The sequence below is a fragment of the Pseudopodoces humilis genome, chromosome 2 (assembly GCF_049639895.1).
Source record: "Pseudopodoces humilis isolate 2021_Gansu_Grassland_sample_001 chromosome 2, ASM4963989v1, whole genome shotgun sequence".
Classification (NCBI taxonomy): domain Eukaryota; kingdom Metazoa; phylum Chordata; class Aves; order Passeriformes; family Paridae; genus Pseudopodoces; species Pseudopodoces humilis.
In genome coordinates, this window is record NC_142201.1 from 15,168,411 (window position 1) to 15,183,777 (window position 15,367).

The 15,367-nt window shown below is 37.0% G+C and overlaps 2 protein-coding genes across 7 annotated transcripts in view; both read left to right on the forward strand.

The window, feature by feature from the left end:
- The window catches only part of ADGRG2 (adhesion G protein-coupled receptor G2), a 55,358-nt gene extending 42,085 nt beyond the window's left edge, over positions 1-13,273 (forward strand). For 4 of the 5 annotated variants that reach the window (XM_005516672.3, XM_088051360.1, XM_014251378.2 and 1 more), the window contains 11 exons: positions 1,693-1,842; positions 2,053-2,175; positions 3,280-3,325; positions 3,431-3,534; positions 4,097-4,221; positions 4,985-5,253; positions 5,914-6,013; positions 6,324-6,598; positions 8,152-8,253; positions 8,990-9,142; positions 12,084-13,273. In XM_005516672.3, the coding sequence (XP_005516729.2) occupies positions 1,693-1,842; positions 2,053-2,175; positions 3,280-3,325; positions 3,431-3,534; positions 4,097-4,221; positions 4,985-5,253; positions 5,914-6,013; positions 6,324-6,598; positions 8,152-8,253; positions 8,990-9,142; positions 12,084-12,268 (1,632 nt within the window). In that variant the 3' untranslated portion in view covers positions 12,269-13,273. The remainder of the gene's footprint in view (positions 1-1,692; positions 1,843-2,052; positions 2,176-3,279; positions 3,326-3,430; positions 3,535-4,096; positions 4,222-4,984; positions 5,254-5,913; positions 6,014-6,323; positions 6,599-8,151; positions 8,254-8,989; positions 9,143-12,083) is intronic. The other variant, XM_014251389.2, reaches the window with a different exon arrangement.
- A 1,247-nt stretch (positions 13,274-14,520) lies between these two features.
- PHKA2 (phosphorylase kinase regulatory subunit alpha 2) overlaps positions 14,521-15,367 on the forward strand; it is a 45,408-nt gene continuing 44,561 nt past the window's right edge. For both annotated transcript variants that reach the window (XM_014251039.2, XM_088050982.1), the window contains exon 1: positions 14,521-14,672. In XM_014251039.2, coding sequence (XP_014106514.1) covers positions 14,595-14,672 — 78 coding nt within the window. In that variant the 5' untranslated portion in view covers positions 14,521-14,594. The remainder of the gene's footprint in view (positions 14,673-15,367) is intronic.

Below are 15,367 nucleotides of genomic sequence, written 5' to 3' on the forward strand. Positions count from 1 at the left end.
TTTCAAGGAGTTTTGCCAGATGACTTTATCTGCTAGAAGGAAATAACTGTAGAGGGTTCCAGGAAAGAGCTTTTATGTATGTTGCTTGGATAATGATGGTCAGACATTTGTCACTAGTGGCATCTCACCAAGAAAGAAGTGCTTAGAAAGCTTGGTTGGATCCCCTTTATCACATTCAAAACCTCCCTCCTGACAGAAAATAATGGACAATACCAGTCTTGGAGGCTTAAGCAAGGAGAGATGGAAAGTTTTGGACCAATTTTGACACACCTCAGAGAAGAAAATAGCTTAATGTATCGTAAGCCATAAGTAGTACTGGAACTTTTCTGTGTTACTGAAAATTATATAAATGTCTAACATTTGAGTTCTTTTCTATTCCTCAGCAATATATAGTGCATGTATGTGAGATGACTAGGAGATGGTAGTGCTGATATACATTTATTTGCTAAGGAGGGACTTTTTATTTCATGTCGTTGGCAATGAAGCACTGAAAATTTTCAATAAGTATCATCTACTTCAAACTAGAGCAACAGGAGTACTTTGGTGGAATTGATTTAAGAATTTTTTTGATGGCTGTCTACACCAGTGATTTCCAAAGTGGGGTTGGAGTATCCCAGGGTGTGCACACAACAGTCCATTTCAGTGCAGGAAAAAGTTATTTATATGATTAATAAATTAAAAATACATTTAAAAAGTAGTTTTTAATCTCCTTAATTTTTTAAACATTCTATAACTTGCATAATATATTAGTACACTAATTTATACATGTAACTTACGGATAGGTATTTATTTGGGTTCATGCTCAAAAACTTTTAGGGGATGCATGATTAAAAACATTTGGAGTGGACTAGTCTAAACAGATGAATTAAACCACATGGTTAGGGCACTTTGGGGAGTTCACACTGTTACTCTTATTTCAGCCATTCTTTCAATACTCAGATAATTCCTTTCTGCAGTACTACTAATGTTTCACATCTCCCAGGAACTCTGAGGTGATGATATTTTATGTAAAGGACTAATGTACGACAGGAATGTTGAGAGATTTTGTACTAAACAAAGTTCCCTGACCTGTAAGCACAGTGCATAAAATGGGTGAAAGTTCAGATACCTTTTTTGTACAGTATTAGATCACTAAGCTCTTGAGGAACCTGAATTGTAGCTTTTCCAGTTTACTTTTGTAATTTTTAGCAGATGATCAAAAAGTTAAGGGTTTATGTTCTTATCTAAGAACATAAACTTAACCTACTGAACTTAAAAACGTACTGACAAATAATGGCTATTTACACTTTTTCTGAATTTTGACTTACTTCCTACAGGGTATAAAAAATTCTTTCCAGACTTTCATGCTTTGAAATTTTGATCTCCCTACACGTTTATAGTTACATAGAGCTACCTGGGTTTTTGCTCCTTACCTTTCCCAAATCAGTACAAAACATACAGTGATGTGTTATGACCCTGTAAGGAAATGGTTAAAGCCAGACTATTTCCAGTTGTAGGCAGACCTGAAATGGGATGCATCCTTTTCAGTCCTGTAAGTGCTATTTATGCATTGGAGCAGGAGAGGAATGAGAGTAGCAGTGGGTTTGTGACAGTAATTAGAGATATTTATTTTGATGTTTTAATCTGAAAATAATTCGTAATTTATTTATTTGGAGACTGAAATGAAGCATAATCCTGGTGCTTATTTTTCAGATCTCTCTAGGAGTTCAGGCAATTCAGAATTTAAATAATCTTGGATCAATTACACTTCCTTCATCTTTGCTGGAGAATTTACCCACTGAAGAGTTGGACTTGGCTTCTAGAATTATATTCAACTTCTTCAAAAAGACCACTGTGTTCCAGGTATTGTTTTGCCCCACTGTTCATAAGGATTTTAAATTCAAGCTTAGACCAAAATATGAATGGATTTTTTTTCCCCACAAAACACATTTTAAAATGTGTCCACATTGTCCACACAGTATTGCTCCACGTAGTAAATGAGCTTGTGGGTGTTGTACTCTAGTATTGTTTCCTTTAAGATGTTAAGATCTGGTGCTTTTTTTGTCATTCTAGGATCTGTCCTTGAAGAATGCATCTTTAATCAGTGGTGTTATATCATCAAGTGTTGCTAACCTCACAATTAGCAATTTAATGGCAAATGTTACTGTCATTTTGCAGAATATCAGACCTAATCAGGTAAAATTTGCATTTTGGCAGACTTAAAGTTCAGTTTTGTTGCCTCCAATGAAGTTGTTGTAGTGGAAACATTTTACTAAGATACAGGTCAGCTTGTTCTGCTTTACTAGTGTGGACATTTTATCTCCACTTGGACATTAAAAATCACTCCTGTTTGCTTATTTACCACTGGTATAAATTTTGGTTCTCAAGCAGTGTAAGGTAATTTTTCTCTATCACAAATTCATCTAGCTTTTATCTTTCTTACTTAATGTGCTGGCTTTGCAGCTGGTTTTGTTGGTGTTGCATGGCCAGAAAATAATAATATAAAAATAATTTAAAAATTATAAGTAGTTTTTCTTAGGGGAACTGAAACACAGGATTGTGTCATCTGGAAGTATTAGGATTCTTACACACTGTCTCTTTCTGAAAGAAGCATCAAGGATTAAAGTCTTCTATCTCATATCTTAAGATAGTTTAAAATACTCAATTATTATAAACTAAATATGTAGAGATTTCACTGATGCACCTGGAGCTTTTTTCAGGAGCTGCCTTAGTGGCGTCTTTACTTGTTTTGACATAATAATCAATCTTGAGATATAATTGTGGAACTATTAGTATTTATAGCAATATAGTGCATTGCTGCTGGTATTTATAGAATTTGCATGTGTGTGAGGAAATCTGTGTGTAAATGTGTAACACTGTGACAGTAGGGAGTGATCAAATATTTGCAAATGAAAAGGTTTTTCATTTTCTGTGTGGTCATGACTTCAAAAGTTACAAAGTCCGGAAGGAGGAGAAATCCCGAGAATTTGTATGGTGTGGGAAGACAATGAAAGAGCATTCAAAAGGTTCTACCAGGAACAGAATCTTTGCATAAGCACAAAACCTAGCTTCTGTCTGGTGACTTCAAATTTGTTCAGCATATTTTTGTATGCAGTTTGCAATATTAATCCTTTTATGCATATGAATTAATTTTGTGTTCATGTGAAACAGGCGTATTTGCTGTATAGAGTGTCTATTCTTGCCTGAATTTTGTAGATCATTCATAAATTATTTGATCCTAAACTCACAGTTTAGTAAGTTGTTTTTTTTGTTTTTGTTTTTCTCTTTACTCCTAAACAGGATAATTCCACAGTTAGATGTGTTTTTTGGGACTTTAATAAAAATGGTAAGTACTTGAGATCACCCAAGATACTATTCTGTTTTAGCTACATTAATTCATGTTAATGTAAATGAAGCCTTCTATGAATAACAAAGCTGCTTTTTTTAACAGGTGGACATGGAGGCTGGTCATATGAAGGCTGCATAGTTAAAGAAAGTAGAGTAAATGAAACAGTCTGTTCATGCAATCATCTCACAAGTTTTGCAGTTTTGATGGTAATTATTTTAAAAATTATGCAATCTTACCCTTGTTCAAGAACATGTTTAACCTAGAGTTGTCTTAAACAAGTGAAGACCCAATAAGCTCATACAACCTAATAAATAATACTCAGGTTCTGTTCACTTTAGTGGTAGCCATATAATTAGTCACATGCTTAAACTCCTTGTTGAATAGGAGTCGATGGAAAACAAATTCTTTAAGTACTGCAGCCTTTACATTTAGGCAGCTGTTTATACTCTAGGAAATAAAGTTTAGGAAATCAAATTTAAACAGGTTTTTAATCAAATGGGTTTTCACAATTAGAGTCATACATAAAATAAAATCTCAAGTTTGAAGGGTCTTACAAGGATCACGGAGACCCAGCTCCCTGCTCTTTACAAGACTAGATTGGCTTTTTTTTCACCTAACCTTTTATAAGAGCCATGGTGAAAAGAATGGAGTCCTTTCTTATTTATAAGTATAGAGGGGAAGGTACATTTTGATGTATTTTGGTGGGTTTTGTATCTTTTTCTTTTAAATAAATCTGTTCTCTGAAAATAACTTCTGTTTCTGTTTTAGGACTTGTATGGAAATACCCCTTTGAATCCCACACAAGAATTGGTACTGACTTTTATATCATATATAGGCTGTGGCCTCTCTGCAATTTTTCTTTCCGTTACTCTTGTGACCTACATAGCCTTTGAGTAAGTACTCATTCAGCTCAGCTGAACTCCCATTATTCTTCAGTTGTATTGATAATAGTCTTCACTGAGAAATCCTTTTAAACAGTTATGAAGTCTGTCTCCACAAATAATGCACAGATTTAGCCGGTTCCAACAGGAAGGTGTTGATTTCAGTCTTCAGAAATGTTAATCTTACGAACTAGTGAAGTATCATGAGGCTCTAGGCAGTAAGAAGTAAATAAGTCGCACTCTGAAATATTTTATAATGGATTATCATAATAGAAGTGTGAAGGAATGTATTTAAGATACACCATACAGAAAGCAGTACAGAATTCTAGCATTTTTAAAAGCATTTGTATTCTTTCTTTATTCTCTCATTATTCTAAAACTGGGACATGTCTCTATCAAGGCCTCAGATGCCAAGTCAAAAGCTTGATCTAGTTAAGCAAAAAGAACAGACACATTTTTTGGGTTTGGGTAGCAATATAACAAGAAGTCCAGCCTACAATGTAAAAAAAAAATACAACTGTGGTACAAAACACTTCAAGTTATTGTTTGTATTTATGTAACCTTTTCTGGAGAACTTTATATATACAGTTAATTTGGAAGTATGTTTTAAATTATTCTCTCCATGTATAAGTGCAACACATGAAGCATTGTATATGAATGAAAATGTGATTTTTTTTTTTCTTGGCATTTGTGAATGTCAAGGACTGCAGGAGAGGAAATAAGCCAGGGATGCGCAGACAGCTGAGGCCGTCTCACAAATTTTCTTCTTTTTTAGGAAAATTCGGAGAGACTACCCCTCCAAAATACTAATTCAGTTGTGTGCTGCATTACTTCTACTCAACTTAGTTTTTCTCCTTGACTCGTGGATTGCTCTGTATGATACACGAGGCCTATGCATTGCAGTTGCAGTATTTCTTCACTATTTCCTCTTGGTTTCCTTCACCTGGATGGGCCTGGAAGCTTTCCACATGTATCTGGCCCTCGTGAAAGTCTTTAACACCTATGTACGGAAATACATTCTTAAATTTTGTGTTGTTGGTTGGGGTATGTATTTTTTTTTCCCTTTTTTATGCTAAAAAGATAATTCCTCTTATCAAGTATTTCAGTGAATGTGACACAGGTCAGAAGTGAAAATTAGATATATGTTCCACCTTTCTGAGGCATGGAGTCCTCCCAGCTGCAGAACTGAACTTTCTGCAATGCAAAGTGATAATAAATTTTCCTTGTGCTGGTACAATAGAACTTTCAAATGTGCATGCTTCCATTATTTCAGGAATAAATGCCAATAAGTATATATATTCCATTTCTGGAATAGCACTGTTGCTAACAAGATGCAGCAAAACCAGATCTAACTGGATAGAGGATGAAGAGATTCTGGGCCTGATTTTTATCTCCTATTTGTTTCTTAAAACATATATAAAAAAGAAAATCAGTTATCCTGTAAGAGATGTTTTGAATCAGTTTGAAGATTGATGATATTTATTGGTTTATTTAGAAAGTCTTGGAGCTGGCTGTGGAGGACTCTTGTTTCTTTGCAAGTTGTGCTCCTGAGCAGTTTGAATGCTACAATTTTCAGACAGCTAGTAGTCAGCAGAATTCAGCAGCCAAATTTCAGAAAAATACAATAATTTCAATAATAATTTCAAGTCCTCATAATACTGTCTGTGTTGATTTTTATGTATGTGTTTGCTCATCATCTTTTAGGGTTGCCAGCAGTAATTGTGTCCATTGTGTTGGCAGTATCGCCAGATAATTATGGACTTATCACCACTGGAAAGGTTTCAATAAATGGACCTGATGAATTGTGAGTTAAAGGGAGGTTCTTTGGGGGGAGGTGAGGGTAGGGAGTGGAGGGAGGTCCTACTTTTCCTTAAAGTAAAAGGGGGGAAGGCAAGTAGTAGTAGTAGTGCTTTGAAACAGTATTAACTCTACAGTATCTCGTGTTCTAGGGTTATAGACTATATGAAGGCTCATATCCTTTGGCCAAAAAAAGTACTTTTTTTGTAAAAAGGCAAAAATGGTTTGCATGTGCAACAAACTACAAGTTTGTCTCATGTTTATTTCACTTAATTTCTGTTTCTGATAAGGGTTGACAGACTGTTCTTTTGTTCTAGCTGCTGGATCAAAAATAGAATTGTCTTCTATATTACTGCTGTGGGATACTTCTGCCTGATATTCCTGATCAATATCAGCATGTTCATTGTTGTGCTGATCCAGCTCTGTCGTATCAAAAAGAAGAAACAACTCGGTGCTCAAAGGAAAACCAGTATCCAAGACCTTAGGAGTGTTGCTGGCCTCACATTCTTGTTGGGAATTACTTGGGGGTTTGCTTTCTTCACAGTAAATGAAGTATTTACTTACCTCTTTACCATTTTCAACACTTTGCAAGGTAAGCTTGTCCTGCATGTAACAGCTCCCTGTGTATAATAAACCAAACATTTTGAAACATCATTTTCTTGATTCAGCAATAACAATTTAACTTCGATATGTGCAGTAACATGTTAATTATATTAGAGATGAGATGATACTGCTTTACAGTAATCTTAAATTGCAGTTTTGTAATGATGAGGTACAGAAAAAGTTGATACTGTTTATATAGGTATATTTTTAAATATTGTAATTTAAAAAGTGTATGCAAACCAGATATCCCTGGAAGTGACTGTGTTTCACTAATAAACAGATTAATTTTGAATAGGCAGTTATTCTAAATGTTCATGTTACAATGCAGTCAATGTAGTGAAATCAGTATAATTTCTTCAGTTCCTCTAAGGCTTCTGGGGGAAGTTTGATATTCAGCAAAGGGTCATTGAGACAGGCAAGGCTGCAACATCTAAAAGTTAGTGACCCAGCCCTTAAGCATGGCCTGTATAGTACTTAAGCACATATGGGAAGTAGATACAAAAACAAAGTTTTGTAAAGGCCAGGGTGCTACTGGATATATCCAAAAGCAAGTTGCTGCAAAGAGTTTTTTATAAAACAGGAGGTATTGTAGCTGTCCATAGTGTCCTAAATATACCTAAATATACCTGATATATATATATATGTATACCTGATAAATATACCTAATTGCCCTTCTGAAGTTTGGATCCAAATTCTGCTTAAATGACACTTAGATGACTGGCCAGACAATTTCCCAGAGATACAAAAGCAATGAAAATTGCATTCTATACAGTTGAAAATTGTATAGAACAATAGAACAACACTGCTCCCCTATTTGCTGTATTGATTTACTATTATTTACCATTCATTCTAAACCTAATACAATTTTTCCCATTTCAGACTGGAAACTGTGCAAAGATTGAGTTGTCGCTTTCCCTTAAGTTGTGATGATCTTTTAAGGAGGGAAAGTTAGATGCCACCCTTTGTCAGTAGTGAATGAAAAGTAGACAAAGAGACTGTAATGTGGTACTGGTAGGAGATGGGATGAGCACCATCCCTTCTAGACAATATTTGAAATTGTGGTAAAGGGAGTACCATTTATTGTTATTTTAGACATGAGTGATTTTCTTTGTATGAGTGCTCAAAATTTTGTAACATTGGTGGTAATAGGTTAGCTGCTAATAGAAGATGTGTGTCACACCATGTGCTAAAAAAGCTTCATAGTCTGATAATGTGGTATCACACCCTGTCTTTGACATTGCTTTGAATTCTTTTCCAAAAGCATTAAGTAAATCTCAAAATCAACAGTTTTTCCCCTATTATTTGATAGAAGAAAATTTTATGCACTTCGTGCATTTGGTTGTATTTGTTGTTTTTTCTTTTGTGTGTATGATTCCTCTAACCTATGTAAGGAAAAAGTGCAGTGTTAGGAGTTGTAAACCTTTTCAGCAAAGAAAAATTTTTATTAAAAATTTAAAAGAAATGACAGAAAACAAAAACATTGTTCATTAGGAAGTAGTAAAAGTGAATTTTGCAACAGTCTTTCATGTTACTGCTTTACAGGGTTCTTCATTTTCATCTTCTATTGTGTATCAAAGGAGAATGTCCGGAAACAGTGGAGAAGATATCTTTGTTGTGGGAAATTCAGGCTGGCTGAAAACTCTGGTAAATACTATTTTTTTTTAACTTCTGAATACTTATGTTTAATGTTAAGTTCCCAGTATTTTGTAATAATTACAAGAAAAAAAAAAGGGCAATTTATCACATTGCTGCAGTTGCAGTTCTAATTTATTATCCAAGATACAGTAAACTTCCAAAATTATACTCTTTAAAGGTGGTAGCTGTTGCAGCTCTTGCATGTTTACATGCTGTTGCCTTAAGCTGTTGACTGCTAAGAGATGACCTCTTCCACTGCAGGGTAAAGGCATTCTTTGCAGAAGACTTTTGGTCAGTTAGAAACGGTAAGATTTGTTCCAGCCTCTGGGTCTGCCGGAGTTTTACCAGTGACTTCCTCAAAAACAAATTGAAGCAGGGTTTAAACCAAAAAAGAAATTAATTACTTTATGTTATTTTGTTACTATGTAGTTGTCCTCTTGTAAAGACTTTCACTTTTTATAAATTTTCACTTAGAGAGTCAACTGCACTTCAATTATTTTTCTGATCTGGTCTGCAGTTGTAAAACTGTGACAGTTGTCTGCTTGTATTTTAAAAAGGGACAAGAGAAAAGGAACTAGATTTAAATAATTTTAAATATCAAGAGTCGTTAAATTCTTAGGAGAATATAATTCTGTATAGAATACTGCAAGAAGTATGTCAAGCCTTACTTTTATATCAATTCAGTTGCATTATTAACTATATTTTTATATAGTGCTTGTATGAGTTGTGTGATTTTCTGTTTTAGACTGGAGTAGAACTGCTACGAATGGTTTAAAGAAGCAGACTGTAAATCAAGGAGTATCTAGTTCTTCCAATTCCTTACAATCAAACAGTAACTCCACTAACTCTACAACACTGCTAATGAATAATGATTATTCAGTCCATGCAAATGGAAATGGTAAGTATAATGCAAAGTAGTATTTCTACAGAAGTAAAATTCTTCATCCTTCCTGTTCTATGCAGTACTGTCCTCTGCACTGCTGCCCTCTGCTCTGTTCCTGACAAGTTGAAATGCAGGTGTAAGTAGCACTGCACTCAATTTCACGTGCAATTTTCTGTGGCCTATTTGTCTGTTGAGAAAACTAGATATGAATCACCACTGAATGTACTTACTAAAAACTGATCTTTTTTTCCGTGAATATAAGCTAGTTCTTCACATTCTTGCAGGGCACACATCATGCTGCTGATTTCAGCTCTCAATAAAGACAATCAATTTTTCAAACAGAAAAATAACTTAAAAATCTGTAATGTCTAAAACCCTAAGTCAAGCAAAACTCAGAAGACATTAATCCTATGTGCCTGAGGTATTTTTCCCACTGATCAAGAGTTTAGGCTAAGGAGTCATGTCATCAACTAGAATATTTATTATGAAGTCGTTGAACATGCTTGGAGGGGCTGTATTGTCCTCATTTCTTGGCCTTTGCAGTCCTAAAATAGCACATAATCAACAGGATTATATCAGCAGATAACCTCTCAGACATACAGAGTAAAAGCCATGGAAATCATATGTGGGTTAGAGGCTACTGTTCCTTTGAGTGTACTAACTGCATATTGCAGAGAAATCACCACACTTTGGGAGATGGCATTTGGACATGCTCTGACCAGCATTCCAAATTGAGGTGTTTTTTTTTTTTTTACATTCCTTTGTAACATCTCCCTGTTTGGGCACCACATAATGCAATAATTAACATACTTTTTATCTAACAGATCAGTTGAGAACCAGAATCCAGTAACATTCACTATCATTAAATACAAAGTAAGGCAATATTTTTAGGTAGAAGTATTTTCTCTTAAAGAGAGAAATTTTCAGGTGTAAAAGCCTGCATGTCTTATAGGGTTCTTTTTTCCCTGCTATGTTAATTGCTCTCATGAAAGAAGCCATCTCTCCCTGCAACATCTAACATGCTTATACATAGCTGAAAAAGCATTTTGACAGTTTTTCTCAACAGAAAGATAGCTAAAATATTCTATTGAACTTGTTTGTTGCAGCAACTGAGTGAATAAGTCTGTTGCAGCTTTGTGGAAGAAGTTTTTTCTTTTGGATATTTTAGAATGAGATGCTAAATTGATGATCCAAACCATTGAGTGATGCCAGTTCTGCTGGATGTGCTCCAATTCTGTCTTACTATATTCATATAATCAGACCTTTCCAGTGTGAGTGTCTGTGTGTCCTGTGCCAAAAGGTTTTTAGACAAAAGCAGCTGAAAGAACTTCTATAAAACTTTGTTTCTGTGCACTTACAAACATGGGTATCTTGGGTGACCTACCTAATTTCCTATTTTATTGTCTGTTTTGAATGCTGTGAACCTCGTACCACATCCTCCATTCGTATCAAGAGGGTTGTATGATACCTTGCCTCAATAGTTTGACTGAATTCTTCTGGGTCCTTAGAACTTCCATACGAAGAGGCTAAAACTATGCTTGTTTTGTCTCAGAAGAGCTAGGCTAATGACTCCAAAAGGTATTAGGCTGCTGTTAGATCAGAACATGGAACCTTCCAAATTGCTGCACCTGATTGCTCTCCTCTCAAAGATGGAACTTGAAAATAACATTGCAACACTTGAGTTTAAAAAGTGACCTCCAAAACCAAAAGCACTCTAGAAATTAAGATATATGATGTAAATATACTGAGCTGTAAAGACTTCATGGTTTTAACCTCACTGCTTTTACTGAAATGCTATTCCAGATTCAGGACTGAATGACTTAATGTGGTAAGTTTGGGATGCCTGTGACTTTGCTTTCCTATTGGACTTCATTTTTTCATGGCATCCTAATATTTCCTTATGTTCAGTTTTTCTCTTGCAGATTTGCATGTTTCAGAAACTACCATTGGGTATCACATGGCTGAACATGCAGATTTCTTCACTGAGAAATACAAACCACCTTCCTGAATTTGTTCAAAGAAAAATATATTGATTTCTTCTCAGCTTTTGCCCTAATATTAGGGCACAGCTATTTTGAACACTCCTAAGATAAAACAGTGTTAGGCAGGGGGATAACCAATAATCACAGTGTTAGCAAATATGGTTATTTTCTATAATTTCAACCTTTTTCTTATTTGAATTCATGAACAAATCTCTTCTGCTTGTCTTACCCTGTCACTATTTGTGCCTGTTTAAGTGCTTGATAGCTGTTTAAATTAATAAAAATCCAAACTGAAATGTCTGCACAAATACTTAGAATAAAAAACCACAAATTCTTATTAAAAATATTTAGAATGTGATTCATAGAGGCAGGAGATTTATCCAGTGAACTAAACATTTGTGGAGCATTTCATTAAAAGGCTTCAGTCAGCAGTGGTGTTAGATGTGTTCACTGTGGATTCACCTTAATGTGTAAGATTCTCTGTAGTCTAAATATGGTTTTGACCCGTGATCAGGTCTAGGCCATATTCTGTTTGTCCTTCAGAAGTAAATGCTGTAAGTTGAATTCCTTTCAAAGGCAAAAAAAATTCCTTGTATTCTCAAACACTTTCTTCTTTCAGATGCATGGCATACCTGAGATACCTTTAAAACTTAATTCGATAAAGCAAATCATAAAAATGAGGAGTATTTTGCATATTATCTACTGATACTTATTCCAAGTCAAGTCTACATTTTGGGAATTGTGACCTTCGTTGCTTAAAATATGGAATCCTCATGCATAAATATATTAACATCTCTTAAATATCAGGATTTCACACAGGAAAATTAATGTATACAAAATATTTACCAAAAACACACATTTTAAAATTGTTGCAGCGATAAAAAGTGTATGAACTCCCTACATTGACTAAAAAAACATGGGAGGCTTGATTCTGAGACTTTCTAATAGGGGGTGCCCTTTTTTTGTTTCAACAGGCCATCTTCCCAGTGAGAAGAATGGTGTTTGTGTCAGTGTACAGAATGGTGATGTGTGTCTCCATGACTTTTCAGGCAAACAACTTGTATTTCAAGACAAGGATGATACTGGCAGCCAAGAAAGCCAAATCTCACTTAGAAGGACTTCAAAGAGAGGAAGCCTAAGTTCTATGGAGAAAATGTAATTTCCTTTTATACAGCACATTCTTTTACAGTGTGAAGTGGAGTTTTACTTTAATAGTTTTACATAATGTGAGCAGACCAAGAACTGGTTTTATTTAATATATGGTACTGGAACTTCAAGGCAGCCATGCAATGGATTGACAAGGACAATTATTTAATAAAAAAAGGAACCTACTATTTTGACAAGGTCCTGGGATGTCATATTATAGCTGGCACACTTTTTGTTTCTTCATCAGAATGGGGTTTTTTAAGGGTTTTTTACATTTAAACAAAAGTTTTATTTAGACTTTTTTCATTACAATTAAGTTTATCTGGATATAGTGCTTAGTAGTGTTGTATAAATGTAGAAAGTTACAGCTTGTGCATACAAACGATGTTAACTTTAAAAACGTTAGCTACACTGTCTTCAACTTTTTGTATGTTTTAGTAGCAAACTCTGCAGTGATGTACATAACCAGAAGATATCAACCTTTAAGCATCTCAGTTATACTTTTATATTTATTTCTTGTAATATAAATATAAATATACCTATGTATAGAAAAATAATTGGTATTTTGTTTGTAACTTTTATTGTAAGTTTGCATTTTTCTTTAGTTAACTAACTTTAACATAGAACGGTACAAAAGTTAATTTGTCCAGTAAGTGGATCACTTACAGTGGTTTGAGTATAATCACTTGATGCAGAACTGTAAATAACAAACACAATCAGTCTAGAACCTTTAGCTACCTTTTAGTACACCACAGAGGGATAGAAATTGAGTATAATTCAAGTAGAGTGCCATGAATGGAGTATTAAATAAAGTAGTCAGTAGGTTTTTAAGTGGAACTAAGTTGTGTTAGTGGCTTGAGTGAACTCATCAGTTTTTGCCATTGATTTCACCAGGGTCAGTATTTATCTTGAATGGTGGGACACTGCCATTGCAATTTCTCAATTGCAATGATGAAAGGAGAGAAGTTGGGGGGGGAAATTGAAGAAAAAATATAAATAATAAATGACAGCTGCTATATTTAGTAGCTGAGAAATTGTTTGTTTCATTGTATGGTTTTTTTTTGAGGGGCAGCGCTTGAGCTATTCTAATGAGTATTTCTGCTTGTGCTTTGGCTCTTGGTTGGCAAACCGCATACTGAGGTGTTAGCTCAGTAATTGCTGAAGCAAAATTTCATTCCTCTTGTGATATTTACCTGAAAAAAATGGATTTGGGCTCTTCATGTAAAACAGATGAAAATCTGTACAACATCATGAAGATTCCTCCTGAACAGAATTTGGCCTAACTCCTGGTTTTACTTCTTCCTCACACATATGTGCAGCTGAGACCACTGGTTTTTTTTTTCAATTTTCATTCTTGGGCAAAAGTTGGATGCTCCCAAAGCAAGTTAGGACAAACTGGTGGCAGAGTACCAGGCCCTGTAAAGAGGGCTGCATGAAGCAGGTGCATGCTGAAGGGGAGCGAGGGCTCTGCTTTCCCAGTGGGGAGGGCTCAGTGCTGCGCTCTGAAAATACTCTCCTCAACAAAAAGCATGCAAGTGTTACATGCCTCTTATCCGGGGCTCTGCTGGAATTAGTAATTGAACCTCCTCAGTACTCAAACCCCATTGTGGTTCTGGGGGCAACACATGGATTCTTTCAGTTCTTTCAGTCACTTACATCCAAGATTATTCTGACTATGCTAGAAAGTGAAAATTTAAAGTATTTGTTGTGTTTATCCACAGGGTGTTATCTGCATGTTGGTAAAAGCCCATCCTGGTATGCTAGTAGCTGGAATACGTTTCTGTGAATGCTTTAACTATTTGGCTAATTGCCTTTGCATGTTTCTTGTAAATTTATTTAATGTTCTTATATTTATATTTTCAACTGTAAAAAAGTAATAAATTTACAGCAAGTACAACACAAAATATATAAACTTTGTCTTTTAGATAAATGTGTCATTAATATGGGGCTGAGTTACGCACCTTCAGCTACTCTGCGACATCTGCTCCGTGGTTTTATTCGATCCAGTCTCAAAACGGTGGGGATTTTTAAGGATGGGGGAAACAAAAGCTTCCAACAAGTATTTGTCATTCTCAGCTTTATTTTACGAACTTGCGAAGAGGTTGTATAAAACGGATTTTTTACAAATGCAGCCGGGCTTTTGTCACGCCAGGCGGCCACTCCCCCACGCGGTCCTTGTACCCCGGCGTCCCCGTGTCCCGCGGAGCCTGAGGGGCGGAGGCCGCTGCCCGCCGCGCCCCGCCCCGCTCCGCCGTGAGGGCGGGGAGAGCCCGCCGCCATCTCCGGCTACCGCCGCCCCGAGCGCGGCTGGGCCGGGCAGCCGGGCCGGCCCTGGGGCCATGAGGAGCCGCAGCAACTCGGGGGTGCGGCTGGACGGCTACGCCCGCCTGGTCCAGCGGACCATCCTCTGCCACCAGGTGAGGAGCAGCCTCCACCCCGGGGCGCCTGCTCGGGGCTGGGGGCGCCGGGCGCGGTGGGGCCGTGCCGGGGCCGTGCGGCGGCTGCCGGGGCCGGGGACTGCAGCAGGGACACGAACATCCCTCCTTCGGCTGGCACACGGCCTCCTGTTCACATGTCCCGCCCCCGCCTGCGGAGCAGCACGGGGAATGCTGAGGCGGTGCGGATCCTTGGGGGTGCTTGCACCTTGGAAATCGTGTGGAAAACACAGCGAGTCTGAGCTTGTAAATAATAATAGTATCTTGTATACAGTGGCTATATGGCCATATGATACACACCCACCCGTTGTGCACACTATATATATGTATATGTGTATGTGTGTTTATATATGTACACACACCCACACACGGTAACAGCGGCATTACGCCCCGGTAACATAAGAGCTCCGAGCAGGACTTAATGCCGCGCCTGTCAGCGCAGCGCGGTGCGGATCCCTGTGCTCCCCGCGGCCCGTGTGTGCGGCGGGGCACGTCCCAGAGCTTCCAGTCCATTCTCCCGCTGTCCGCACTGCTGAGGCTCTGGAGCGTCAGGCGGGGCTGCCTGCACAGCAGCGGAAGAACGAAAATAGCAGGGATAGTTGGGGGACGTTGTTGCACACTCTGTGTTTTTTGGTTAGCACAGTGCTCTCTTGCTTCACCCAGGTGGGCACTGAGGA